The sequence below is a fragment of the Anopheles moucheti genome, chromosome X (assembly GCF_943734755.1).
Source record: "Anopheles moucheti chromosome X, idAnoMoucSN_F20_07, whole genome shotgun sequence".
In the NCBI taxonomy this organism is placed as follows: domain Eukaryota; kingdom Metazoa; phylum Arthropoda; class Insecta; order Diptera; family Culicidae; genus Anopheles; species Anopheles moucheti.
The window spans coordinates 4,114,144-4,140,465 of record NC_069142.1 but is presented as its reverse complement, the minus strand read 5'-3'; the positions used below and the strand labels follow the sequence as shown (position 1 = coordinate 4,140,465).

The following is a 26,322-nucleotide window of genomic DNA, read 5'->3' as shown; positions in this document are numbered from 1 at the left end:
AGATCTAGCCCACACTCCCGTCCTGGTTCCGTCAGCTTCACCGCTAGGGAGACGACTTTCGTGTGGTAGACATTTTGCCACATCGCTCCTTTCGCTCGTCGAACAGGGCGTATCCGTAAAGGGTAGGGTTTTAATGGTGCTCCATTTTACCGGGCGCTCATATATGCGGTAAGAAGCCGCCCTTCGGGTTTGGGCGATTACGCACCTAGACGACGCACTTTGCGACCGCAACCGCACGGGCCATGCATGTCAATGTAGCTATTTTTATTGTTGTAGCTTGTTGGTTTTTTTTTTGCAGACTCCAAACTGCTTCGTCGACGTGTCGGTTGCATTCAACCGGAAGGTGTGCGCGAACGGACCCACGTCGAAATGCGTACATCGATGCCCAAGTCACCATTAGTGACGGTGGCGGTTCCCCCTTGCTTCTCCCACCCTAATGGGCTACGGACACGCTCGGAATATGACATGACGGCTAGTGCGGCTCGAACAGTAAACCAAAGCGAGAAAAAGAAGAGTAGATCAAAAAGAAAGAGAGAGAGAGAGAGAGAGAGAGAGAGAGGGAGAGAGAGAGAGAGAGGGAGGGAGAGAGAACTACGAATACGAAAGAAACCGAAAGAAAACCCAAGCGAAAATGGAAGCCTCAACCGCAAGCGCTGCAAGCCGAACGAATAAGGTAGACCTACTACGAGTAGCGGTGTGAACGGGCCCGAACACATCCTGCCTTCCAATCGTGCATTGCCCCACTGTGTGGTCCATCACCTCATCCCCGTGTCCTCCTCGCTAGCCCACAGCGGCGTCTGGTTCCCTCACCGGCAGTGGCCGTAGAGGGATTCATCAAAAATAAGAGTATTATCACCTGCGCTGGATAGTCCATTCAAATCTACTGAAGTGCACGGAAGTGCCTGCGAAGTGCTCCTACAGCGAGAAGACTTTCATTCCACCAGTTCCACCAGTGTTGCTCGTGTGTGTACCCGTGTGTCGTCAGAATAGACATTGCGGATATCTCATCGCTTCCCGCAGATAGCGAAGAGTCAGCATTTCGTTTTTGTTCACCAAGAACGGCCAGGGCGAGGCATCTATCGTATCAACAATCAAACCCGACGTTTCAACCAGAGGTCGGATTCTACCATGCGCTACATCCTGATCGTTTTCGCGGCAACAGTCGCGTGCATCTGTAAGTATTTCCTGCAAGGTGATTTATGCTTCTCGTTCGGAATTGACAGACAGTTATTATTCTGGTTGCGAAGTTGAAGTTGTTAAGATACCATTAACTATTCTCGAGACATTGGGGGGAAATTTGCAAGTCTCGCATTCCTCCGGAGCATGGAGATTTTCTTAGATCTCTTGGACCGTACTCCTCAATAATTATCTCTACGCACTGCCATCAAGAAATCTTGAAATTCTTCAACCCTACATGTGCGATGGCCCTCGTAGCAAGTTATGCAACACACTTGCTCACTTGTTAATCATGATCAATTGTGAAGCAGTATCGCCATCGTCACTACACTGGGGACATGACACCTTACTGTAGCAAAAAAAAAATGTCTTTATTTTTGGAAAGCTTATGTCATCGTGCTCGGGACAGGAAGCGATTATTGAGTTCCCCCCACCTTCGCGGATATTGATACACCGGGCGACAATCGAGCGAAAACCGAAACGGAGCTTTTACTTTCGTAACTCATTGACCGGTAGCGTGGCGAATAGAGCGTTAAATATGGGAAAAAAGAACTGCCTGGCGAGATAAATAAACGGAAAGTAGCGATGCCGGTAATACCTGGTCCGACATGGGGGCAGCACCCGTGTGCAGAAAGTTGCATCTACTCCGTACGGTGCCGGACAGAGGGCGGAAAAAGTCAACAAAAAATGGCTGCAAAATGAAAACATCCGATCAAATGTGCAACGTGGTGGGATAACAACAACTAAAACCTGCCGGTGTGCCTCCGGATCGTAGCGGGAGTTATATAATGGCTATTATATTTGCTCCGGTTTTTGTTGTCGTTTTCCGGTTGATCCGGTTTGTCTTTGCACAGCGGCAGGGACCTCACACGCAGCCGCTGTTCGCGTTACTAAATTTTGGCAGCGTACGTAGTGGACTGGTCCTAGTTTTAGTATTGAAACGACCAATGTAATGAGATAATGAGAAGTTTTTGTGAATGCTTTAAAAAAGCATTAATTTTATATTAATTATATTTCAATGATTATGCACACTTGTAGAATGACGAGACCTTGAAGAAGGCATCTCGAAGTTCTTGTCGTATGTCCATTCTCAATTTCTTAGAACTTGGAATTGAATGGTCTTTGGCATGGGCCGGCATCATTTATCGTTCAATTGTTTCGACTCAAACACCACGTCAGCGTGTTCCAGTTCTTGGACCGTAGTACGAGCAGAGACTTTGCAAAATGGCCGCACCAGACATGGTAACAAAACACCCCGGCATCTTTCCGTACCGAAACAAAAGCCCCCCTTCCCTTGCACGACCGTGAATGTGGGCAAAGTAAAAAGACAGATGACCCTGCCGGCTTTTCGACAACGATGAGGTAATGGCACGATCATCATGCCCACTTGCAATGCAAGCCACAGAACATTGCAGGGGGAACAACAAAAACCCAAACCGTCTGCCAAACCGTTGCAACACAATGGTGCCGTTTACGTTCGACTCTTTGCGAGTGGTTCGGATACAAACAACGCAACCGTGCTATGTTCTTGGCGTTTCAAGGGAGTTTTTTTTTCTCGTCTGCTGGTTCGCCAACACCGACAGTGATATCCATCCATATCGAATATTGATTGAATGCAATTGCGATACGACGCAATTGTTCGCTTGCGAAACGACGATACATCACATGCGGTAGCCATTTCACTGAGCTGGAACGCGCGCGGTCTAGCAATATGCGGGGGCGTTGCATCTCAGGTTCATTGCTCCATTACGCGCGTTTGCAACTCTCGGCAAATTGACAAACGGTGCTGCCGGGTAATATGGCTTAAGTATAATGAGGGTTTTCTTCTCCGACCTGACTGTACGCTCTTTCGGCACTTTCACTGGACGACGCGCTGAATTCGAGCTTCAATTATGGCAGATTGCTACATTTCTCCCAATTTTCGTCCAAATTTCACTACCGAACGTGAAAGTGTCGTGAGCGCGATGTCAGTTGGGGTGGTGCTCTATTGGAGTTGTTTAAGTTAATACTATATCTGTTATAGCTAAACCGGTTCTATCCTTTCCCCCATACTAACAGATGCACAAAGCTTCAAGTGTCCGGCGAAGGACGGTCAGTACGAGGATTCGCTCCAGTGCGACAAGTACTACGAATGCGTTGATGGTCGCGCCACCGAACGACTATGCCCGGATGGACTCGTCTTTGATCCTACCATTCGCAAGATTAACAAGTGCGATCAACCCTTCAACGTTGACTGCGGAGACCGTGTAGAGCTGCGTAAGTTTAGCGCGTTTGCTACCGCCTCTGATATGTTGGATCTCTATATTTTGCTCGGAAACATTGCCCATGCTTCATCCACAGAACCACCGCGTGGAAACAATCTCTGCCCACGTCGAAATGGCTTCTTTGCCCACCCAGATCCGGCCGTGTGTAACGTGTTCTACAACTGTATTGAAGGCGAGGCGACCGAAATCACCTGCACCGCTGGACTGCACTTCGACGAGTATACGGGCACCTGTGTCTGGCCGAACGATGCCGGCCGTCAGGGATGCAATCCGGGCGCTAACAGTAAGCAAATCGTATATCTGTTTCCTCCAGTATGTGTTTCTTAATGCTTCGTCTTTTCACATCAGAGAAACTGAAGGATGGATTCACCTGCCCGAAGGAGCAGAAAACGGATGAGGCTGGACAGGTAGTGGCTCACCCGAAGTATGCGCATCCGACCGATTGCCAGCGGTTTTACGTCTGTCTGAACGGTGTGGAACCGCGCGATCTTGGTTGTCAGATTGGAGAGGTGTACAACGAGGAGACCGAGCGGTGTGATGCACCTGAAAACGTGCCCGGATGGTAGGCTGTCTTCCAAACCTGCTTCACAATCGATTACTATGTCTGCTAACATCCCCAATTTAACATTCTCTATTGCAGCGAGGATTGGTACAAGGAGAGTGATGAGAAGAAGAACTGAGCTATTCGTTCGCTGTTCAACTCCCCCCGTCCCTATAGATCCCATCCTTCAAGAATTCCCCATTTTCTGAACCTATCGTCCAATCGAAATGAGACGGTGACAACCTCTTTGAAACCAAGAATTTGCAGACTGAAGACACCTTCCCGGCCGCATGGACTGATGGAGTTCAAGGAGAGCACACATTCATACAAAAATTTAACAAAAAAAAAACAAGCAAAAACAAGTAATTAAGATATAAAAGAAGATAGAAACACATGAAGAAGTTAAACAAAAAAAAATAACAAAAATGGCGAAATGGTCGCAGACCGTTCGGTGCCGTTTGTCTGAAAGTGCTCGGTAGTAGCGCACGCCAATGAAAAGACTCATTACGTTTGTACTTTTGTTTTAAAATATGTTTAACAAACCCCCTTACTGTACGATCTGTACGTTTTCTCTCAATTTTTATTGAGTAATAAAATAAAAACAAATGACACAAAAGAAATAAACAACAAGCTTTCAACTGCGTGGCTAGCGTCAGCTAGATGAGCCGGTTTGTATTGGAAAGGAGTATGACATTTAGTAGAATGGGCCACGTCGTATACGTAGTTTGTTCGTGCTCGAGACGCGTCCGCGCCTATGTCAGTGCATCCACACGGAACGTAAGACTGCTAATTACCCTCGCTATGGGCAAGTGAAAGGAGGATGTGTGGGTTAACAAGGCATCTAGAACGCGGGCCCCCTTTCCCTTCAATGCCCTGCCCGGCGAACGTGGAAGGGCATGAGCATTACGACGCTCCGGTTGAGTTCCCTTCGCTTTTTGACATTTGGACCCAGGGACCGTCGAATGAATGGGAAAGGAGGAAAACACACTAAGGTATGGTTCCAGTCGACGAGGCGCGGCCCCCAACATCCTTGAAATCGTGTTTGCCACCCGAGCCCGCGATTCGTGCTGCCGAACTGGGGATGGTGAAACTGGATCACATTTACGTGAAAACTGTTCCAACGCTCACCGGCGGCAACGTGGCTGTTGACGGTGAGAGGTCGCAAACCGGTTCCATACTAGACACCAGCGGACTGACACGACGATTTCGAACAGGAATCGTTCGGTTAATATCGTCTGTCTGAGCAGCGTGACCCGGCGATCCGTTTTGGGTGACAACCGGAGCAGCCAAAAATTAACAACGTGCGGTAAACTAGTTTCGATACGTGCTCTTACACGTTTGCCGCTTGTTTCTGAAGAGTGCTTCATTTTAATATGAAGAGTTGGCTTTAATACGCCGCCAAGAGTTCTAGAGCTCTTGAAGACATGAAATGTGTATATCTTCAGGGAATTATGCGACGGTTGATAACAAATGTTAAATGATGATGAGGACTAATGTTACCTTCTTTCGTCGATCTTCTCTGGGTATGGCGACATGATGCTCTGTTTCTGGTAGTCGATGCCGCAACATCCTGGAGATTTCAACGAAAAGAAACGAAAGGGAAGAGATGAAGAATACTGATACTCTGAGCTAGTTTGTGATCTGTGGATTAGGTTTGATGAGCGAAATCAACAATAGTTTCTGAGCCAGAACTCATGAGCTAGTCCTTCAAGTACCTTATTTCCAAGCTTCCTCAGTAGTTCATGGAATTACAAAAACTAAAAAAGGTGTATTTATTTTTAAGTATATTTAATTATATTATGGATTTAATTATAAGCCTTTCTTTTCAAGGTTTTTTTTAAACCTTAAGATGTACCATGGAACTGACGAAGATAATATTTCATCATAAAATTTATGCAAATTACAACTCCTTTGGAGTCTTAAGGTTAAAACGACTTTAAGATTAAACATTCTTCAAGATCTTATTGACGTCAAATAATTATGTGTACTATTTCTGATAATGCAGTCACCCTTGAAAGTCACGCATTGGCTGGCCTGATATCCATCGCACAGAAACAATGAAGTAAAACAGTAAACACAACGGAGCAAAAGCACCCCCCCAAAAAAACCGGTCCCGGGACGACCGACTTTTGCCGACGGTACGGATGGAATCTTCGTTTTGCACCCGGGCCCCACCGAAGGCTAGCGAAATCGAAAGTGAACCAATATCAGTCGCATGCGCCGATGAGGATGTTTTGCTGCGCATGAAATGGGAGCATAGTACGTGCGTGAGCAAGATGGGGTGCGTGCGTGCGTGGATAGAACCGGCCCCTTGCGACGATATTAAATAACAGCGTACAGCGCACCTGGGGTGGATGCTTTTGCGGGGAGCAGATTTGACCTACAAACCGACCGGGGAAGGTGATTATGAAATGGGTAACCTGAGCCCGCCCTAGAAAACGAAAGTGTCAAAATGGTGCGAGGAAAGCGACGAGAGTAATGCCGAACATTCGTGGTTTTGGAGGCTTTGAAATTATGAATTATGAAATTATGAAATCTTTAGAATACCTTACAGAATACATATCTTGCCTTGAGGAAGCTTTTCTTTTGGGCAATCTGTCGAAAAGCTTATGTTATTCTTGTCTTATCAGACATACATCATTCAAAAGAGACTAAGAACATATATCTCTATTCCTCAGATGTCTCGTCTAAGACGTAAGTGTCTCAAGGTAACTCAAGGAATATTGTATTTCTGTTGGAGCTACAGCAAACAAACTGATTATCCCACCAATAGGCGGAAGCGTTATCAAGGCTAACAGCAGCAGGTTGTTTCAACTATCACGCAGTCAACTAATTTTCGTGTGCTCATACTCACGTCAATACATTACCGTCACAGCTATCGGTTTTCTTCTTCGTTGCCGTTTGTTGTGCTGTCATTTCACTCGCCAACTCTCCTGCGGGCATGCCCAGTAAGTGACCAGGAAGCTATTCGCCGCTGTTTGCTGTTGGTATGACCTGATCGTATCGTGCATGGCAAGATACGCTGGCCTTTGGTCTCGGTCTAATCATTCAGCGCGACGGGTCCTAAAAGCTTGAGAGAGCAAAAACAAAATCACAGTTAAAAAAAAGAAAGGAGGAAAAGGAAAACACAATAGCGTAACGGAGGCGGCTGCGGCGTCACGGCATTACTTACGTGTTGCTTACTACCGTGTCACCTTATGCAGGGCGTTCTCCGCCCGTAGTACGCGGGCTGCAGAAACAGTGATAGAGAAGCAGGAAGCCAGTGCACCGATTTACCATGTGTGTGGAGACCTGCGTTGTGACGGTTGGCCAGTGCCCATTACCGAGTTGCGAAGTAGAAACGAGAACGGAAAATTGTCATGTTCGCAACCGGCAGCGAACAAGAGATAGGGTAGCATCTAGAGCAGAGACAAGCCGTAAGCGTCTACGAGATAAACGGCTTTGCGAATTGCCCACGCAGCTCAAAGCACATCACAATTACTTATACAACGGTCGATTCCCAACGTGGTACCGTGCCTTATGGCAGGTTAGCAAACTCCAAATTATACTATACTTCCAAGCCCAAGCGAATTTCCTACCTTCTCACCTTCTTCTACCAATATACTAAAGAGCCTTCACAATTCTTGCTACATTAGATCTGTTTCCCCAATTTTTTTTTAATTCAATCAAGATCTCACACCTCACCAGCGTCGTGACATAGCTACACATTTCACATTCTTCTGACGTTCGCCGGGTCGCACCCAGATTTTCAACCCAGGGCCCTGCATGGAGGGTGGATGACGGGTGTGATGTTTGGCTACCCACCAAACCAAACCGATCACGATTTACCATTACCCGAGCAGGCAAGGAACGGAGCCTGAAATTCGATTCGGTACGGGCTTTTGCAATGTGAGATCTCCCCCTACTACACCACTGCCTATTGCAGGCCTGGGTAGCTGAAGAATAGGGGTGGAATAGGCAACAGTGTAGCAAGTATGAAGTAGGGCTCTTGCCGTACCTTTCCCGAATTGGACCGGTGGGTAATTTATAGCGTGCGAAAGAGACAGACCAAAAGACGGTGCTGTGTGTACAGTGACCCAGGAACATCAGCTTATTCCTATTTCTCCACCTTCGCGTCTCTCGTGTCACATACTGCTTTCCTACTACTCCCCCAAAACATCAGCACTCGGTGAATAACTTCCTCGCCCCACCCATGCCCCAAGCTACGCTGGACCGGATCCGCCCCGGCGGTACTCCCTTCCCTTCGCTGTTCCCCTAGCCATACGGGTCCGACGAAGTCTCGGTCGTGAGTTGGTGGCGTGCTAACAAAAGTGAGAGTCGCATCATCGGCGTCGCGTAGTTTATCGGTAACTACGGGAACGTTTGGTAGCGCAGCCACAGTCACAAGCCGCTACTATCATCCTGTCAGCGCTAGTGAACCAACGCCGAGAGGTGTCACCATTTTTTTTTTTCAATCCAACGCACCTTCTCCAAATCCCCCTTTCTTTCCCTTTCTTTCGCCCGAACCCAACGTATATCCCAGCGTCCTGCGTGTGTTACAAGATGGCGGTGATAGCCAGAAGCAGCGTGCTGGTAGCGATGCTACTGATAGCATCGACTGTAGGTAAGTACTCGACTCGGCGCGCACGACGCATGCCTCAGATGTCTAACACCGAACACACTATTGCGCAGATGCCCAGTTTAAGTGTCCCAAGAACCGTGGCCAGTTTGAGGACTCAGTACAGTGTGACAAGTACTATGTGTGCGATGAGGGCGAATCCACCGAAAAGCTCTGCCCGGACGGTCTCGTCTTCGATCCGACGATCAAGCTGATCAATAAGTGCGACCAGCCGTTCAACGTCGACTGTGGCGATCGTCTTGAGCTGCGTAAGTTGTGCACAGAGAACCGGATGTGTGACGCATGAGTGACGCTGTCAGCACTAATGTGTATGTATTCTAACAGAACCAGCACAGGGCACAACCGACTACTGCCCGCGCAAGAACGGATTCTTCAGCCATCCGGATCCCTCCATCTGCAACGTCTTTTACAGCTGCATCAACGGCGAGGAGCTGGAGATGAGCTGTACCGGGGGGCTTCACTTTGACGAGAAGTCCGGCACCTGTGTGTGGCCCGATGTGGCAGCTCGTGAAGGTTGTGGAAGCAATGCCAACAGTGAGTATGGAATGGTGTATGTGGTCGCAAGTGGAAGATTACCTAACAGTGATGATTTTGCTCAACTCTACAGAGAAGCTTAACGATGGCTTCCAGTGCCCGAAGGAGACGCGCTACGACAAGAACGGGCAGGTCATCACGCACCCGAACTATCCGCATCCGACTGACTGTTCCCGGTTCTACTACTGTCTGAACGGCATTGAACCACGCCTTGGTCAGTGTGACGCAAAGATGGTGTACAACGAGGATCTGCAGCGTTGTGACGATCCGGAGAACGTTCCGGAATGGTAAGTGTACTTCCGCTGCAGGTATAACGCAGTACAGTAACGGTCCCACTAACGCTCTGCCCGTTGTTGCATGGTTTTTTGTTTTGTTTTCCAAAAAATTCACAGCAAAGACTGGTACAAGGAGGAGGAAGCGACCAGGAACTGAGGAACCTATACGGTCACAGCGCCCTCATTCTGTTGTGCCGTGAGCTGCTATGGCTGCTACTAGTGCTTTGTGATACATGCTCCTTTTCCACCCACACCAGACGACTGCTTACTGTTCAAACTTTACCGTTAGCCTTACTGCACCAAATTGGTAACAGATCCCTGGAAGGTATTCCAAGGCCCGCAGGGTATAGTAGAGGAAACTTCAAACAATGCACAAGAAACCCTAAGCACCGTTACATGACACGGTTTGTGTGACGGATTAAAAAGCACGGTCACACCATTCGTGTGTAGCAGTGCAATCGCGGGGTGCTGTCGGGTCACGTCCTGCCGTGCACCATCAATCAATCAATCACTCACGTTCAATCAACCTAACGCGTACTTAAAGCATCAAAGCAGACAGCGGAGTGCCCTCCATAGCACGAAAGTCTATTGACCTGCCTTGACTGTTTCAACTCCTTCCCTACAATTCTGTTCGCTATCTTGCTGTTACTTCATTTACTCTTTTCTCCATCATTTCCACCTTCTTCGGGTTAACATACTGTTTCATTTTCGTTTCACTTTGGCTATCTTCTATTCTCATTTCTTAACATTTCACGCCCGCACATTTTCCGCCCCGTTTTAACTCTTAACTCTTGCCACACCTAATGCATCTGCCTACATCCTGATGCGCCGTCAAACACCTTTCCACGTCAAATTCATACTTTCATCATCACTGCACACACCTCGCCTGTTTTCTATCTTTACACTGCGCCCCGGGTACTTTTCCTTTCGTGCTCATCTTGTTGCATCTTCGCTGGGCGTGACACAATAGCACAACCGAATGCAATAAAGATGCCTTTTTTTTTTGCTTGTTTGGGCATCTCGTTTCTTTTGTCTCTGTTGAAAGTTTCTTTCTCGTGTGCGGGATGCGCTATGTTGCGCAAGCTTCCTGCCAGGAGCGCATATTTGCATAATCTGAAATAAGTCAATCAATAAGTAGTCAAATGTTGAGGAAAAAGGCAAAACAAAAAAATACAACAAAACCCCCAAACCAATAGGACGTATCAAAACAGCTTAATAGTCTGAAAGAAGTCGACCTTCGGTCCAGATACAACTTTATATGAATAAAACATAATGCCTGATGTATAAGGAATAAGAAAAATAAAATGGAAAAGAAAACAAGAATATACTAGCGAAAGCGAAACCCAAGACTTTTGTGAAATGGCTGACCTTTTGAAGTTGATGATATGGGAACCGAACTCGCACGAGCTGTTTACTCTGTATCGTTAAGTACTCCTGTTATGAGATGGCGCAGCCTCAGAATTGAAGGAGTTACGGACGGATTGTCCGTAACCTGTGGGAGTTTCAGTGTCCGGCCGCTACATCAACTACCAGGCTTGAGCTACACCTCGGTAGTCGTGACAGCTTTCGGAGTCTGTGTACATTATGGCGCCACATCTGGTTTGATGTGTGATTGCATAAACGCAAGCTCAGCAAATTGGAGAGAAAGTGCAATCCAGCATCTTCAAACGAAAGTTGTGTGTTGTGTGTGTTTTTTTTTCTTCTCCATGTGGGAGGCTATCGAACGGGCAAGCCCGACGCAACACGGCTGTTGTCCCATTATTGAAGCGGCATCTGGAGCGAGGACAAACAATCGCCGCTCCTCCTCGCCGACACGCGGCCGGCTGCGAACACGCGAAGAGGAAATAAACCAGTTTGGCAAACTGCTGACCGTTTACATAATTACCCCAATCGATGAGGTTGATGGTTGTGTTCCTACGGTAGTAGGAACCCCGAGCACCGTACGCGGGAGTTCCAGCCAATTGGCCCCAAGGAGTCACCGGGCAGCTGTTACACTTTTACCAGGCGTAGAAGGGGCAATGTGGGGTTGCTTTTAGCTGTTGAATAAGATCGAAACGCTGCATACGGCATCGCACGCGGTGGAACCGTCCAGAGCGTATAGGGGTCCAGTTTTGCCGCCATCATGCTCATCCGCTTTATTGCGCAGTGGCACTGTGACGGACCGGACCAATCTACGCTATGTCTGGCTGGCTGGGACATTCAGTCCGTGCCGAAGGGAAGGGAGAACAACGAACGCGCACACGAGAGCCAAAGCAAATCTCGCCAAAGCACAAAAAGTACGGGTCTCATCATCGGCACTGCCTAGTTATCTGCTTGCGCTGCTAACGTTCGGATCGGGATCCGGGCTCCGGGACCTGGACTGTGCTGAGGTCGAGGCTTAGACGTTTGACCCGAAGGAAAAGCGGGAGAGAGAGAGAGAGCGAAAGAGAAGAAACGAAACAATTGAAGAGACAGCTGTTTGAACCTCATTACGAAAAAAAAAGTTCCTGTACCTTAGACATCATCTTCGTTCGAATAGCTGTAGTCTTCACACTAAGTATCACTATCACCATGAGCAGACGTATTCACATCATCCTACCATTTCTTCTGGCGGTAGCGCTCGTTTGCTGTAAGTGGCTATAAAAACTATACCGTACCGGTTTAGACAAACCGACATCCGCAAACGGGAGGACGTGTCGGAGGCGGCACCACGCATTTCGCGAACATGACTAACTTTCTAACTTACAGCTGCCGCTGACGAGCCGGAAGATTACTTCGAGTTCACCTGTCCCAAACCGGACGGACAGTTTGAGGATCCGTACCAGTGCGACAAGTACTACGAGTGTGATGATGGCCGTGTGTCGGAGAAGCTATGCCCGGACGGGCTCGTCTTTAATCCCGCCAGCAAGCTGGTGAACAAGTGCGACCAGGTGTTCAATGTGGAGTGCCGGGACCGGAAGGAACTTCGTAAGTAGTGTGCGAAACCTGGCGCAGGCTCGCTGGACATTGAACGACCTCGCTATTCTAGAACCCCCGAAACCGGTCGGTGTATGTCCGCGCCAGAACGGTTTCTTCCCGCATCCGGATCCATCGATCTGTAACATCTTCTTCAACTGCGTGAATGGGCGCGAGCTGGAGATGACGTGTGTGGCCGGGTTACACTTCAACCAACCGACCGGGACGTGCGTATGGCCCGACATGGCAAACCGGAAGGGATGCGGTAGTAACGCAAACAGTACGTGCAGTGCTACATGGGAGTGATGACGGTTAGCAAGCAATAATGCTATCACTTGTACACCTCCAACAGAGAAACTCAACGACGGATTCCAGTGCCCGAAGGACGCACCGAAGATGGACAAGAATGGGCAGGTTGTCACACACCCAAACTATCCACATCCGGATGACTGTCAGCGGTTCTACATCTGTCTGAACGGTATCGAGCCACGACAGGGTACTTGCGAAGAGGGCATGGTGTACAACGAAGATCTCCAGCGTTGCGACGATCCAGAGAACGTACCTGGATGGTAAGTGCTTCCCAGATATGCTTGCGACTAGGTCTAAAATGTTCGTCTCTGTTTCTCTATCTTCGAACAGTGAGGATTGGTACAATGCTCCCGAGACGGACCGGGAAGCGTGATGCGTGCAATGGAGCAGGCCATCTCTGAGGCAGTCCCACCAACGGTGTGCATCGTAATAGTTAACTAGCAACTGGAAAGTTTACAATAAATTGAAACTGTTTGTTGTTTTTTTTAAACCAATTTGTCTCACGATTAATTAATTCTTGGAAGGATTGTGACTGTATGGTTCGAACGTTTATAGCCAAGCTTACAGCCAAGAAACAAGTTCTAGGTTAGGTTTTTGCCCACGCAGCATCTCGACTGCTCGATAATATCAGAAGTCGTCCTTGGATTGGTGTTTTATGGCGGTGGTGTTTGTTGATAGCGAGTTTTGGTACGTTTCTTTTTTACAAGTCCACTTTTATATAGAACAGTGTCATTGGAAGGTTCGGTTCAAAAAGAAAAGGGACCTGCATGATATGTGGGTACACTACCGTGCGCACTATATTATAGCACGATTGCTTGATTGACAGTTGTGTCTTATCTAGACCGCAGGGAAATTGTGTTTGTTGTTGTTTGGTATCGAAATGGTAAAAGATCTTCTCGATTACCTAACACAACCAACGCCCAGCATTCGTCGAAGAGAAGGAGTATTCCTTCGTGTGGAGTGGTTTTTTTTTTCGTTTGTTTGTTCGCTCCCACCCGGGAGACATTGACATGCGCACATAACCTCAGCGCCGTGTACTACTTCCAGCACCACGACCAACCATTACGAGTACCGGGTCTATTATTTCTACAAACGGCGCTAATAATGTCGATGTCGTCGTCGCGGGCGATGGGCGTGCGTCTCGACCATTCAAAAGGGCAGACTAGGCAAACCTTTCCAAGTTGTCATATACGCGCAAGTGTGCCTGGTATGCATTTTGCGTCTATGTGCTACGGTTGATTAGCTAACGCAACGGGGACCTCCACAACCCCCCCGATAAACGCAAGGTACTCACGCAAGCGTGCACGCAACCGGCCAAAATGCATACGCCGAGATACGCGCGTACCCTTAGGCGAGTGTGGCGATTGGTGGACGCGAGAACACATTATTACACTTTCGATTTCCGTTCACTCGCGGGGTTTTGCATCGGGTGAACGGTTACGCCGTGTACGTTTGTGCGGCTGTCGGATCACCTTTCGCAGCCCGGTCAGCGTCGGACCGCGAGGGAGGGGATGAAGAATGGTTGGGGAAAAAAAGGTTCTACCACCTCCCGTGTGCGTATTGACCGAGTATCGCAATGACTCATCAGGCATGGTTGCCTGACAAAAACGTTCGACTAATTATACATTACGCGGCCACATAAGATGACTGCCGTTGATAACCCATTTTAGCAAGAATGTATGAAGTAGATCATTTACGGTGAGGCTGAATGCTTGTTTGAATACTGGCAGTCCCTATAAAACGTTGTTTTTAATTTGTTCTTAATGTATTCTTTCAAAATGTCGCCAAATTTGCTGATTAAGTTAAGTGCAGAAGCGAGAAGCGAGAAGAAAGTTGAGAAGACTGTGACTTTGAAGTATAAACGAAATTGCACCAGTTATTCGACCTACGCGGATTTATGCCAGATTAAAGGGCGCGAACATATAATAGCGACAGTTAACTATTATCACAGTACCTGTTCAAAGTCCCATCTGAACGCAGAGGACTGAATCTTTAGCTATATGTTATATAGAGAGCCAAAAATGGCAGATCTTTAAAGTTTATAGTAACCCACGCTATTTTGCTATAAATTACTAATGATGACATTTGCGAAATGTCAAACTGTCAACTGTCAAGCATTTAGTGTTTTTGATCGTGTTGCAGTTTGCGATGCTTTTTACCGTCTATGAGGGGTAAATCATTACCGTCTATGAAGTACGCAGCGTCCCTTAAACATCTCCTCCATCATAAAAATGATGCGTGGCTACTAAAGAACACAACTAAACAAGCGAAATTTGATGTACATGTGGAACAATAAAAAAAAGAGTTCAATGTTCGTATTTGATTCTTTTTTCTTCGACAACCTGCTAAGATAAGCGGTTAAAACATCCTGGACGGCTTCCTGGGTTAAGTTCGTCACCCATATATCCAATATGTCCGCAATAGAGACGTGGTTTGTTGGAGCAGGACCACAACAAGCAAACGGTGTAAAAAATACGACAGTGCATTAGCAATAAAATCTAAAGTGGAGAATGTCAAACTGATCACCATCTTGACGGTTGATCGGCAGGGGGGGGGGGGGGGGGGGGGAGTTGGGAAAACACTCTCAAAATGCTAATGTTAAAACTGGACACCGTGGCACCGGTGGTGGGGGAGGGGTAGGAGGCCGGCGCACGGTGAGGTGGCGCTAGTTCAATAGTCAGAAGCGCCCTGAATGTCGAATTGTTTGCTCCCCACCATCCGTACAGACAGGTCCGGACTCGGCGGGCCGTATCACCGTCTCAGTCTGATACGTGGTTGCGATTCCCTTTCCCTTCTGCACCGTGTGGCTCCTATGGGACATTCTCCTGACCCGTGATGGCGTAAGGAATCGGTGGTGATGGTGATGTGGTGGTGGTCCGAAAGCTAATGAAACGAAACGCGACTTAGAAGATCCGGGGGGTTGAGGGAGGAAGTGGGTATGAGGGGTGGGTTGGATTGTTGGTCCAGCGCCGCGAAACTCCCGAAGCGGTACGGTTGCGAACGAAGCCTTCGCAAGCTCGGCTTATTTTGCGCCTCCGTGCGACAACCACACACACATGGGATGTCGGATTGCGTCGGAGCTTTGGAGCTTGTTTCATGCATTGATTTTGTTTCATTCGCTTTTTTGCTTGCTGGATTTTGTTTCGTTGTCGGCCACTCTCTCACTTTGCGTACGCGTGCCCTCCCCCCCACCCATCAGTGGGAAGGGGGGGTGAAGGTGTTTGGGTGGTGCCTGGTAGAGTGGCTATCCAGTGCCTGGTCTAACGGGGGCTCGTACCGTCGGACCGTGCGGTTCGCTTGGCAGTGCAGCTTGATCGCGATACTGCGCACCGACCGTCAACCATTCGTTAAGCGGATTCGAGCCACACCGGTACGATATTTTTCGGGGGCCTGATCTTGGGCACAGTTTAGCGTGCCCCGGTAGTCAATTTCGATTGTTCTGATTTCCCACAGTGTTTCACGGTTTTTGCAAAGTGCGCGGTTTCGTTTTCACACCCTGTTTCATTGTTTTCTCGCTCTCTTTGTCTCTCTCTCTCTCTCCCTCTCTATATTTGTTTCCTTTTTATAATTCAACCACCCACACAACATACCACTATTACACGTATTTATACACACGCACACACACATACACACGTACACTAACACATATAGTGAGCGGAGACAGTGCTTGCGCCGTTTTGTCTACGTTCGAAAGATCGGTCACTTCCTCAATCAAACGGCCGGTTGTTGATTTTGTTGTTGTTGTTGTAGTTGCATGTTGTAAACTCGCCAATCAACCCTCCCCGATCCCGGCAACGGTTCCAGCGTGTACGCAGTCAGTTCAGTGTGTTCCATTCATCCAGTCAGCATGAAGCAGTTTGGCGCACTATTTGGAGCCCTTTTCGGCCTGGTGGCACTGGTCGCGCAGGGTAAGTCAAACAACAACAACAAGAAAAAACCCAAACAAAAATGTGATCTACATAGCGATAAGGATAAGCGCATAGAAACAGTAACTAAAACAACAACAAAATCCTTTTAAAACCACAAAAAAACAAATTTTCAAAAAAAAAACCGTCGCCGGGGGTTCGTCGCTTGTTGCCACGCGCGTGAGTCTTTCGTTTTAAACCCAGTTCGCGAACCGATACACGGCATTGCAGGGGTCGTTATTTGTTGGCACTTTCGCTTCGCACACTGCACTAACTTCTCCCCCTCCCCCACCCTCCTGGCGACCCGGTGGAGGCCCCCCTAGAGACCGACCTCGAACAGTTTCCGTTCGAGCCCTTTTTAGTAACCGGTCCCTTTGGCGGTCCTTTTTTGGGGCCACCTCATACATACGTACAAACAAAAAACGTGGCCTGTTCGGCTTTTGTTGTGTATGTGTGTGGGTTGTTGTTGTTGCTTTCCTTTCCACCTATACAGGCGCAGTGTGCACTACCAACGCGACTGTGGTAAGCTTGTGTTACCAGCGTGATTGCTTTACAATTAAAATTGTGCAATCCGGAGTGCACATACCCGCCCCGATCCCTTCACCATCCCCTTCCCCATATATATATATGTACGCCACCTTTCCCTTTCCTCTACCTCTGTCTCACACCGTGACAGGTGTGCGCGACCGTCATACAATGTCGCGCTTTGGTTTTGACTTTTTTTTTGTTTGTTTGTTTGTTCGCCACCACTGAACAAATACGAAACGAGCGTTGACCGTTGGCCGATTGATGCGGGGCATCTCGCCAGCGGCAAAATCTCCCCTCCCCTTCTTCTCTCCCATGCATTAGAAGCGATTTCGATGCTATATCTGTCCTTGCTTTGCATCGATTTTGTCCATATGCGCCTGACTGAGATTTCACCGTCCGAATTGATTGACTTTCGATTTTTTTTGGCTACTGCTGACATTAAAAGCTCGCACTATGTGTGTGTACTTTACTTTGTGTTGCGGGTCGAAGATCTCGTCCCATGCAAAAGGAAACCACCCGACCGGTGGCCAATTAAGTGGCGAATGGGCCCGGGGTCCGGCTTTCCGTGTGGCGTAATGCCGTTTGGCAACTCGTTGTCATTTCCTGCCAACTCCCGTTGCTTCACCCACGCCCGAATACTCCCCACGATTCATTGGGGGCTTGTTTCTGGTGTTTGCAACAAAAAAAAAATATGCCAATACACATATAGAAATACAAGATTATATAATGGCGAGCCTGGTAACAGCGTCCACACGGACACGATGAGGAAGCAAAATTCAGGAACAGCTCATGGGAACACCGATCCTTTCACCAACCTGGTCCTGACAACAAATCTAGAAAGTTTTAATGATCCCAAAGTCCTTGGAACCACATAAACCAGCACCGTTGCTAGGTGGTCATTCGGACGGGGAACAAAAAAGAAAAAATAATTGTTAAAATGCGTATCTGTACGCGTACAATCTCCTGCCCAAAAAAAAGAAAAAAAAGGAAAAAAAAACAATAACCAGTTTCTTGGACACACCATTTTCAAAGTCATTAATCTGTACACCGTTCTGGTACAAATTTATCGCGGTATCGCGTGAAAGGAACAAAAGGTTTGTGGTTCCATTATTTTCTTCCTCCATTGCGTTTGTCCTCGCTAGTTGCCACTCAGAATCCTTTTACCGGCCGAATATCTGACAGACAGACCGACCGTAATCGGTTTACTAACTGACACGGCAGCGTTGCCTTTCACCTTTCGTTCGCGCACGAAAGGAGGGATTAAACAAGTTTTTTCTGGATACTTTCCTGCCGGTTTGCAGTGGTTTTAAGTAAGGATATATTAAACTGTGCGAATTAATGCACAGGAATGGAACAGCTGTGAGGGGGAACTATGAAAGTGATCATGAACCTTGCTTAGATTGTTGGAGCATGCTTAGCAAGATAGCGTTGTATGGAGGTACCATCAGATCACGAGGTAGATGAACTGGAGAGGGATTAGGTTGTATATGTTACGCTTTTCAATGTGTTTAAGGTCGAAAGGCTATGAGTGAATCAGAATTCTTCAGAAGGTTCTTTCACTCGATGCGATCCTTTGAATCTGAATGAATCTTTGAAACGACAGAATGAATTTGAATCTCTATTCCAAAGATTCATTTCTCTAAAATTAATGACCTGCCAGGAGTTCTGCAGCCACTGCTCTGAGGATACATGACTCCCTTTAGAGCCGATTCCTTATTTGAATGACTCCTCACTAAAGATGCGTATGAGTGACTGCCTTGAATCACTCAAACATAAAATCCAGAGTGAGTTGCTAGTCTAGTCAGTTAAGAATTAAATTGCAAATCTACTCAGGGATTTCGCTACACATCCGTACTCTCTAGTAAGATACATATTAACTCACTCACCTTTGATCTTCCATACAGCATCAGCGGCTGCGGCTCCGAGCTGCCCGGAACCGTACGGTGAGCAGGCGTATCTGCATCCGGACCACTGCGATCAGTTCTTCCTCTGCACCAACGGTACGCTCACGCTCGAAACGTGCGAGAACGGGCTGCTGTTCGATGGTAAGGGTGCGGTCCACAATCACTGCAACTATAACTGGGCGGTCGACTGCGGTAACCGGAAGTTCGCCACCGACCAGACGCCGCTGTCGACGCCCGGCTGCGAGTACCTGTTCGGCGTGTATCCGGATGCGGCCGAATGTTCCACCAGCTATCACAAGTGTGCGTTCGGTGAGGTGCACCAGGAGCTGTGCGAACCCGGTCTGGTGTACGATCAGCGCATCCATGGCTGCAACTGGCCCGACCAGCTGCTCGACTCGTGCAACCCGGAGGCGGTCGTCGGTTTCAAGTGTCCACAATCGGTACCGTCCGGCACGGTGGCGGCCCGCTTCTGGCCGTACCCGCGCTACCCCGTGCCCGGTGATTGCCACCGGTTGATCACCTGCGTAGATGGACATCCGCGTCTGATTACTTGCGGCGAGGGTAAGGTGTTCAACGAGGAGTCACTCACCTGCGAAAACCCGGAGGATGTGCCGCATGCCTGCCGTCACTAGATCATCCCGTACTGGGGGCACGTGGCGTAACAAACAGCATCCCGCAAACAGACAGTTTATAGGCGCCAGCCGGAACGGTCGCCCGAACAAAATCGTTTCCTTCCGTTGTTTTGTTTTGTATCTGTTTTCTCATTCTATCCTACAACCTCTTTCCGTTATTGTTGATACGTCGTGTACGTTTGATTTATCCTTTCACTTGTAACTTTTTATTCTCTACACAAATAATACGTTGTTATTCTTTTTTTATGTCGAACTACTCTTACATTCCCCAAGCACGATCGGTTCACAATCCGCCTTTACGCCGCAGTTTTCGTTTTCCCTTCGTCCTTTTTCCTGCTCTTTTTTCTTCAATTAACGTTTGATTAGCATTCTTTTGTTTAACTAGCATCTTCCGTCTATACAAGGTTTTCACCCGCGTTACTTCATTTTGGCAGGGACGTACGCCTTCCACGTAATTGCACCTTAATCTTTAAAGGGTACTTAACTACCTGTTGTGGTTCTAATGAATTTCCCATTTCCATCTACATACTGCGTGGTTCGCCTAACGCTTTTTGATACGATCGATTTGGTTTTCATTTCGCACGGACGAACGATTGGAATTGCGGTCGTTTTGGCAGTTAGTTTTCTTCCTTTCCTTTCCAATTTGTTACCGATTAGCACGGAAATTTAAACTTAAATGCAGTAAAGGAATCTGACAGGAAATAAAAAAGGCACTCTAAACATAGCTCTTGAGAGCACAGAAATGAAAATATGAAAGATAAAGGAGATTTAAAAAAAAAACATTCAAAATTACACAATTTTTCAGATAACAAATTGTTTGAATAAATAAAAAGAACCTACACACATAAACACATTTAATATGCTAACGTGCTTTGGGCTTTTTTTTCTTTTTCATCTTCTACCTTTGCATCGCGCACGCGAAAGAAATGGATGTATAACGTTATAAAAAAAACAAACAAAGCAAAAAAGATTAAAATGCAGGCAAATGCATTAAAATACAGCGCTGTAGCCTTTAACTATATAGACGCCTTTAACACGATTAAACTAATTGGAATTCACAAAATGCATGCTGCGATAACTGTACCGCAGCGGTATTCTATGGAAATGGGGTGCGACAAACAGAATCCCATCGAATGAAACAATACTACGGCGTTATAAAAGAGAGTGCAAAATGCTTCATAATTATAATCGAAAAGTGTGCCTGAAACACAGTCCAATTGTTTAGCTAAATGTTTGTCTACTTGGAATTCACAATTAGCGAACCCATGTTTCCGCTTGCCGACAGCGTAAAAGGGTTTTTCTTTGTTAAATCACTATGTTTCCAGTTTTCTAGGGACATTTGAACATTTGAGCGACTGGCTTTTTGCTGGTCAAACATTTCCCTTAATGTTGTTTGTTCATAATGGTTTGTTGGTGCTTTTCGAAGGCGCTCCATGAGTCACCGGCACATTTTAGTTACTTGTTCGAGTGCTAAGCTTTTTCAGCACGTTCAGTCCCTGCTCTTGGTATTCCGCTTTCGACATCCAGAACGCATCCCGATCCTTCGTGACCTCCGCAAGAACAGCACCGCCTTGAAATGAAGGGACACGGCAATCAAATGTGAAGCGGTTACCGACCATAGGACAGATCGCACAACTTACCGATAAACACCATATCCTTTCGCCGGGGTGGATCCTCGATGCGGATCTTAAACTTGGACAGCTTGTCGATGTCGTTCTTGAGCACGCGTTCCAGATAGAGCTGCTTGATTTCGCGCTCGAGCCGTGACGGCAGGCCGGGATACATGGTGGACCCGCCGGACAGTACGATGTGCTTGTACAGCTCCGACCGCATATCGATATCGGCCGCCTGGATGGTGGAGAACACCAGCTCCGCGATACCTTGCCCCTCGACGTTGATCAGATGCGGCTGGAAGAGTGCTTCGGGTGCCTCGAATCGTTCACCGCCGACTTTTATCATACGTCCGTCTGGTAGCTGAAAGGTAAAAAAAAGAGGGTCAATACGTTAGAAAATGTAGATGGAGCTTTTGCACGATAGATACTACAGAACGAACACATTAGTGCTGTGGTTAATAAATCTTTAAATAAAAGTCATTCGTACATGAAGAGAAACTAAATTAAGAATTCTCTATCAGTGAAGCTTCATCTAAATGAACAATCTTCAGTCCGGCGGTACGGCATGTTCAACATCTTTGCAGAGCTATGAATCTTCCTAACGGTGATTCAGAGTAATTTAATCGATTCAATAATCTGAAACAGATTTATCCTGCACTAGAACACACTATACTGAACCACAGTATTCGAGTGCCTTACCGTGTATGACTCAACCAGCACCGTGGTTTCCAGTGCAAGCCGTTGCTCCATCTCGATATCGTAGCCAATGTAGCACAGCTTCTCCTTCATCATGCGCACCGTTTCGAAGTCGGCCGAATGGTTAAAAGCGTATCCGCGCAGTAACAACAGCTTGATTAGGTAGCGTGTAATGTCCCGGCCAGCAATATCAAGCCGGCGCGTTAGATGCGGCAGCGCAAACTCCTCATACACCGGGCAGATGTGCGTGACGCCGTCACCGGAATCGATAACCACACCGCTGATCAAACCCTGCGCGTACAGTGTCAGCACGGCCTGGATCGCAATGTACGCCGAATCGAACCCATACTTCTCGAACATCACCTCGATCATCTTTTCCCGGTTCTTGGTCGGGTTCATCGGTGGTTCGGTGAGTAGTATTTTTGTGTTGGACGGTTCGATGTTCATCTTCTTCGGGCCGAACGTGTAGTCCCAGACGTGGCACATGTCCTCCCAGTTGCGCACGACACCGTTTTCCATCGGGTAGGACACCTCCAGCAGAGACCGCAACTGGGACGCCTCATCACCCACCATCAAGTCCTAGGACGGGCCAGAGCGTGGGTAACGAATTTGCGAATGAAAGGTTGTAAGTTGGGAGAGAAAAAACATAATATCAGCACAATGTGTAAATAAAAACTATTCCAGTGGTAATCGCAAGTGCATCCGTCTGGCAACACTGTCCGGATCAGTGGGTTAATTCCGGATAGCACAACGGAACAGTACAGCATACTATTAGCCAATAGAAAATAAAAACACATGTAGGAAAAACGAAGATTGTTAGCAAAAATGAATAAACAACGTGGAGAAACAACTAACGGAAGGGCGAACAAAAACCAGCTGGCAATACAAAAACCTACGGGCGTGTAACGATCAAATTATTGCCGCTCTTGGAATGGTATGGCGTAAAAACAAAACATGACAACAAAACACAACTTTTCCTCGATGTAATACAAAGATGGAAAATGGAAAAACACTCACACAATGTTCTAGTGACACGTGAAATAAAAAAAAACAGCTAGAAAGAAAATTAATGATCAAGTAACGTGAAACCATCAACTATTAGGGGCAAACAAATCAGGAAAGCTTATCAGGTGGTTAATCGAAACGGTGTGAAAAATTGAGCAGAAAAAAATCGTAAATTCCAATGACATCTTTGAGGGTATGTTTGGCGTTTAAGGAATGGCTAAAACATCGCAATACTTACTGGTAGCGTGCTGGTAGCTTCGACCTCCTTTCAACGTATTTTGTAAAGAATATTTGTGATTGGTGGTTTTGAAATGGTTTTTTTTTTGGGTTTTTTAAATTTTGTAGTGTGATCATGATGAGGTTAGTTTGGTGTTTTTTTTGGCGAGCAAAAGATTAGAAATGCGTGGTGGGGGTGAAAGAGAAAGAGTGAGTATTGATTTGTTTGATTTTTAGCTGATGAGGTTAAAAATTTTAAAACGCAAACAAAACAAAACGAATCCGAATCAGTACGTCGTAATGAGTGCGAACGGGAAGACATTTCCGGATGCGCTTTTCGGTGCCAGATATGGGAGGCGGCCCGCATTACCGTTCGAAAATTAGCTTTGGGTTGATGAATACAAAAATGTTATTTCCATACAAGCAACTATGAAGTGATGCCAAAACATGTGTGACAAGTGTGCCAACTGTGCGGGAATGGAATGTTCTGATGAGAAACGATAGTTAAGAGCGTTGATGAGACGGATCGAAGCCGGGCTGTGCAAAGTACAACGCTTGCAAAACATTTCACACGCTGCAACATGGAGCCATTATAGTACTTGTCCTGATTTTACTTCTTACCGTTTTAAGGTTTAGAGGAGAGGTGTTTAAAGTGCATCCGCCATTCCTGGCAGTCATCCACATACTAGAATATTAGGTTAATTCGTGGTGTTTCACTGTACGCATCTTACAAAAGATTTGCGTCAAGTGCGAAGCTAAGAGTATTCGATTTTGCTCCCAAATATATTGCTTAAGTTGTAACCAATTTGAGAACTAAAATTATCTCGAACTTGTCTTGTTTTGTTACTTAGTTTAATGAATGACTGACATGACGGAACCACAAAGCGATTAAAATTAACTAAGTTTATCCTACAACTCGTAGAGCTCGTTATTGTATCGACTTTTCCATTGACCGTCCGCACGTACAGAACCAACAAATCTGACTGAGCATCTTCCTCTCGAGGGTTTCGTCAAGATTTGCCTGCATATGGTATTTGCATCGTAGCAACTTTTTCCACTACCTCTTGGATCCTCTGGTTAGCATCTGTAACGATCATCTAAAGTATTGCTGGGAATCCTAACATGTGTAGTACTCTTCCAGACAAAACCCCATCGAATCAAGCTAAATTCCTTATCAACCGTTTTGGCGTTAGCTTTACGCGCGCATTCACAGACACAATACAAACTACGGGCTTGAGATGTTATTGCAAAACGGTGGATGATGATGGCAAACTTAAATGAAACTTTATCGATTGTTACATAGCAGAGCATTTAGTGCGAGAGGATTGTGGTGTAAATTAGTCAATAATACGAACGGGCTTTTACAAAAACGTAACAAAGGTAAAGAAAGGAACACGTAATTAAAAAAAACAAACACACACGCACATCCGCCACTCGGAACAAACCACACTGACTGCTGATTCCAGGTATGTTTGTCCGGGGACGCAACTAACTCATTACGCTACATCAACATGACTTACATCAACGTGTAAATCCTGCAAAAAGGGTAGAATAAAAAGTGTTAATAAATAGGTTCCTCCCCGGCTTTCCGGTACAGCAAACGCCCGCACGAAAGCTGTCCCCCGGGATGGCAGCTGGGAGACCGACCGAGACCGAACCGAAAAACAAACACGGCCCGAGTACGGGCCGTTCAACGGTATGAACGCACCCGAACCCTACGAACCCAGCTCTCCCCGAGTTGCAACAAAGAAGGACAGATGTGTCCGGCGAATTCCGGCCTTATCCTCCCGGCACATACGCATGCAGAACATAAAGAAATACGGGAATATTTACCTTCACCTCGATGTCTCCGATTTTGTTCACCGCCCGAATGATAGGCCTGCCGACCATCGACGGGAAGATATAGGCCGGAAAATTGCTGCCGGCGTAACCACATTTTACGAACTGCAATAGTAATAATAAGACCCACAGTCAGGAATGTGCTTAGAACGGTGTTGACGCCCCACCCGTACAGGAAGTTATCGGAGCAGCTCCTGATAACACACGGCAGGTGGCGACGGTCCCACTGGCAGGTGACTTACTCCCGTTCCGTTGTCGCAAACAATGACGTGCCGCCCTTTGCTATCCATCCTGTTCCGGGGCTGTGGATTCTGCTACCGTAACGGCCAGCTACTAGATGTGCGCAAAACTACTGATTTACTGCCACAATTTACACGAAAACATTGACTAACTAAGGTGTTTCCTTTCCGCTTAGTCAGCCTCGGGTGGTTTATGAGTGAGTAATAGCGTTGATAAATATCACTCGACTTTTTTGTGCCCTACACTCTCTGCAGGAGAAACCACCCAGTACACAATCCACCCAGGCAAAAAGAAAGAGATAGCACAACAAGCCCCGTTTCATTGGTTGGCCATCTTGGACAGTTGCTATGACAGTAGATGACCGAGACGTTTGGTTTCTATGCTGAATGCTGGGTTTAGGGCAAGGAAAGCATCTTTATTGCTCAATGTTTCACATAAAATATTACTAAACATGCGCTCAAGAACATTCGAGATTATTGATTAAAAAATAGTTTTTCATATTTATTACGTTTATGTATGTATAGATCTTGTTCGAAATGATTTTGAAGCCGTCATTTCGAGGACCGTCACCTCTGACAACCACTGCAAACTGTCATTCGCATTAGCAGGGTTAGCTGTTTTGATACAAATAGGATCTTGTATAGCAAACTCATATTTTCCCCCAATTATATGATGTTTTATGTAAAATATTTGTCAACCATTCAAACACTGATTCACAGAATTTTTTACACGCTTAAAACAGAGCTTGCTAGAAGAGTACACACGATTGGCAAGCTGGAGAGTTGGGAGAAGAAATTAAGCGTGCAATGTAGAGTGAGCAGCTGTTCTACTGTCATACTGTGCTACTGAAATTTTTCAATTTTTCAACATAAAAATAACGGCAAGGGAGCACATGGTTTGGCACCAATATTATAGCGATTCTTTTCTTTTCGCATATGTTATCTGCGAGATGGAGGTTGTTCAAAGCTGGCGAAAGTCTCTTTGTTGCGTTCGCGAGGAATATGCTCAGTAGGATGTTTTTTTGGAGCTGTACGTGTTCAATGGAAAAGCCGCTACGATAACGAACTCTTGGACGAGCTGTGTGATATACTTA

At 46.7% G+C, this 26,322-nt stretch overlaps 4 protein-coding genes across 6 annotated transcripts; 3 read left to right on the top strand and 1 right to left on the bottom strand.

Moving 5' to 3' along the window:
- The first annotated feature begins 1,059 nt into the window (after positions 1-1,059).
- On the top strand, positions 1,060-13,121 carry LOC128306489 (uncharacterized). Its single transcript, XM_053044021.1, has 14 exons — positions 1,060-1,174; positions 3,235-3,432; positions 3,517-3,723; positions 3,789-4,002; positions 4,081-4,119; positions 8,504-8,580; positions 8,653-8,847; positions 8,924-9,133; positions 9,207-9,420; positions 11,805-12,016; positions 12,136-12,354; positions 12,416-12,622; positions 12,695-12,911; positions 12,982-13,121. Exons 1-14 carry the CDS (start codon positions 1,129-1,131, stop codon positions 13,022-13,024), a joined length of 2,298 nt encoding a protein of 765 aa, XP_052899981.1. The 5' UTR covers positions 1,060-1,128; the 3' UTR covers positions 13,025-13,121.
- On the top strand, positions 8,524-9,727 carry LOC128306387 (protein obstructor-E-like). Its single transcript, XM_053043890.1, has 5 exons — positions 8,524-8,584; positions 8,653-8,847; positions 8,924-9,133; positions 9,207-9,420; positions 9,526-9,727. The coding sequence occupies exons 1-5, from the start codon at positions 8,524-8,526 to the stop codon at positions 9,563-9,565; spliced, it is 720 nt and encodes a 239-aa protein (XP_052899850.1). The 3' UTR covers positions 9,566-9,727.
- Positions 13,122-15,965: 2,844 nt separating the features above from the next.
- LOC128306386 (protein obstructor-E-like) lies at positions 15,966-19,679 on the top strand. The gene is made up of 3 exons (XM_053043889.1): positions 15,966-16,021; positions 16,303-16,559; positions 18,989-19,679. Exons 2-3 carry the CDS (start codon positions 16,499-16,501, stop codon positions 19,618-19,620), a joined length of 693 nt encoding a protein of 230 aa, XP_052899849.1. The 5' UTR covers positions 15,966-16,021; positions 16,303-16,498; the 3' UTR covers positions 19,621-19,679.
- Positions 19,680-19,798: 119 nt separating this feature from the next.
- On the bottom strand, positions 19,799-25,458 carry LOC128306385 (actin-related protein 2). Of its 3 annotated transcripts, XM_053043886.1 has the most exons (7): positions 25,232-25,458; positions 24,984-25,094; positions 24,671-24,685; positions 23,173-23,199; positions 21,933-22,508; positions 21,261-21,594; positions 19,799-21,190 (listed from the first exon to the last, which is right to left on the bottom strand). In XM_053043886.1, exons 1-7 carry the CDS (start codon positions 25,277-25,279, stop codon positions 21,072-21,074), a joined length of 1,230 nt encoding a protein of 409 aa, XP_052899846.1. In that variant the 5' UTR covers positions 25,280-25,458; the 3' UTR covers positions 19,799-21,071. The 3 variants fall into 3 exon arrangements, with proteins under 3 accessions (XP_052899846.1, XP_052899848.1, XP_052899847.1); XM_053043888.1 differs by lacking the exon at positions 23,173-23,199; XM_053043887.1 differs by lacking the exons at positions 23,173-23,199; positions 24,671-24,685.
- Between the last annotated feature and the right edge of the window lie 864 nt (positions 25,459-26,322).

What these genes read in the sequence shown, in the direction of transcription:
- LOC128306489 (XM_053044021.1), top strand. Translation starts at nt 1,129, where the DNA reads ATGCGCTACATCCTGATCGTTTTCGCGGCAACAGTCGCGTGCATCT. An exon ending in AGTGATGAGAAGAAGAACTG is followed by an intron (nt 4,120 to 8,503) that starts AGCTATTCGTTC and finishes CGTATATCCCAG; the next exon opens with CGTCCTGCGTGTGTTACAAG. An exon ending in TGCTACTGATAGCATCGACT is followed by an intron (nt 8,581 to 8,652) that starts GTAGGTAAGTAC and finishes ACTATTGCGCAG; the next exon opens with ATGCCCAGTTTAAGTGTCCC.
- LOC128306387 (XM_053043890.1), top strand. Translation starts at nt 8,524, where the DNA reads ATGGCGGTGATAGCCAGAAGCAGCGTGCTGGTAGCGATGCTACTGATA. An exon ending in TTGTGGAAGCAATGCCAACA is followed by an intron (nt 9,134 to 9,206) that starts GTGAGTATGGAA and finishes TCAACTCTACAG; the next exon opens with AGAAGCTTAACGATGGCTTC. An exon ending in CCGGAGAACGTTCCGGAATG is followed by an intron (nt 9,421 to 9,525) that starts GTAAGTGTACTT and finishes AAAAATTCACAG; the next exon opens with CAAAGACTGGTACAAGGAGG.
- LOC128306386 (XM_053043889.1), top strand. Translation starts at nt 16,499, where the DNA reads ATGAAGCAGTTTGGCGCACTATTTGGAGCCCTTTTCGGCCTGGTGGCA. An exon ending in GGTGGCACTGGTCGCGCAGG is followed by an intron (nt 16,560 to 18,988) that starts GTAAGTCAAACA and finishes TCTTCCATACAG; the next exon opens with CATCAGCGGCTGCGGCTCCG.
- LOC128306385 (XM_053043886.1), bottom strand. Translation starts at nt 25,279, where the DNA reads ATGGATAGCAAAGGGCGGCACGTCATTGTTTGCGACAACGGAACGGGA. An exon ending in AAGCTACCAGCACGCTACCA is followed by an intron (nt 22,509 to 23,172) that starts GTAAGTATTGCG and finishes GGCCCGTCCTAG; the next exon opens with GACTTGATGGTGGGTGATGA. An exon ending in AAAGGATATGGTGTTTATCG is followed by an intron (nt 21,191 to 21,260) that starts GTAAGTTGTGCG and finishes CTTCATTTCAAG; the next exon opens with GCGGTGCTGTTCTTGCGGAG.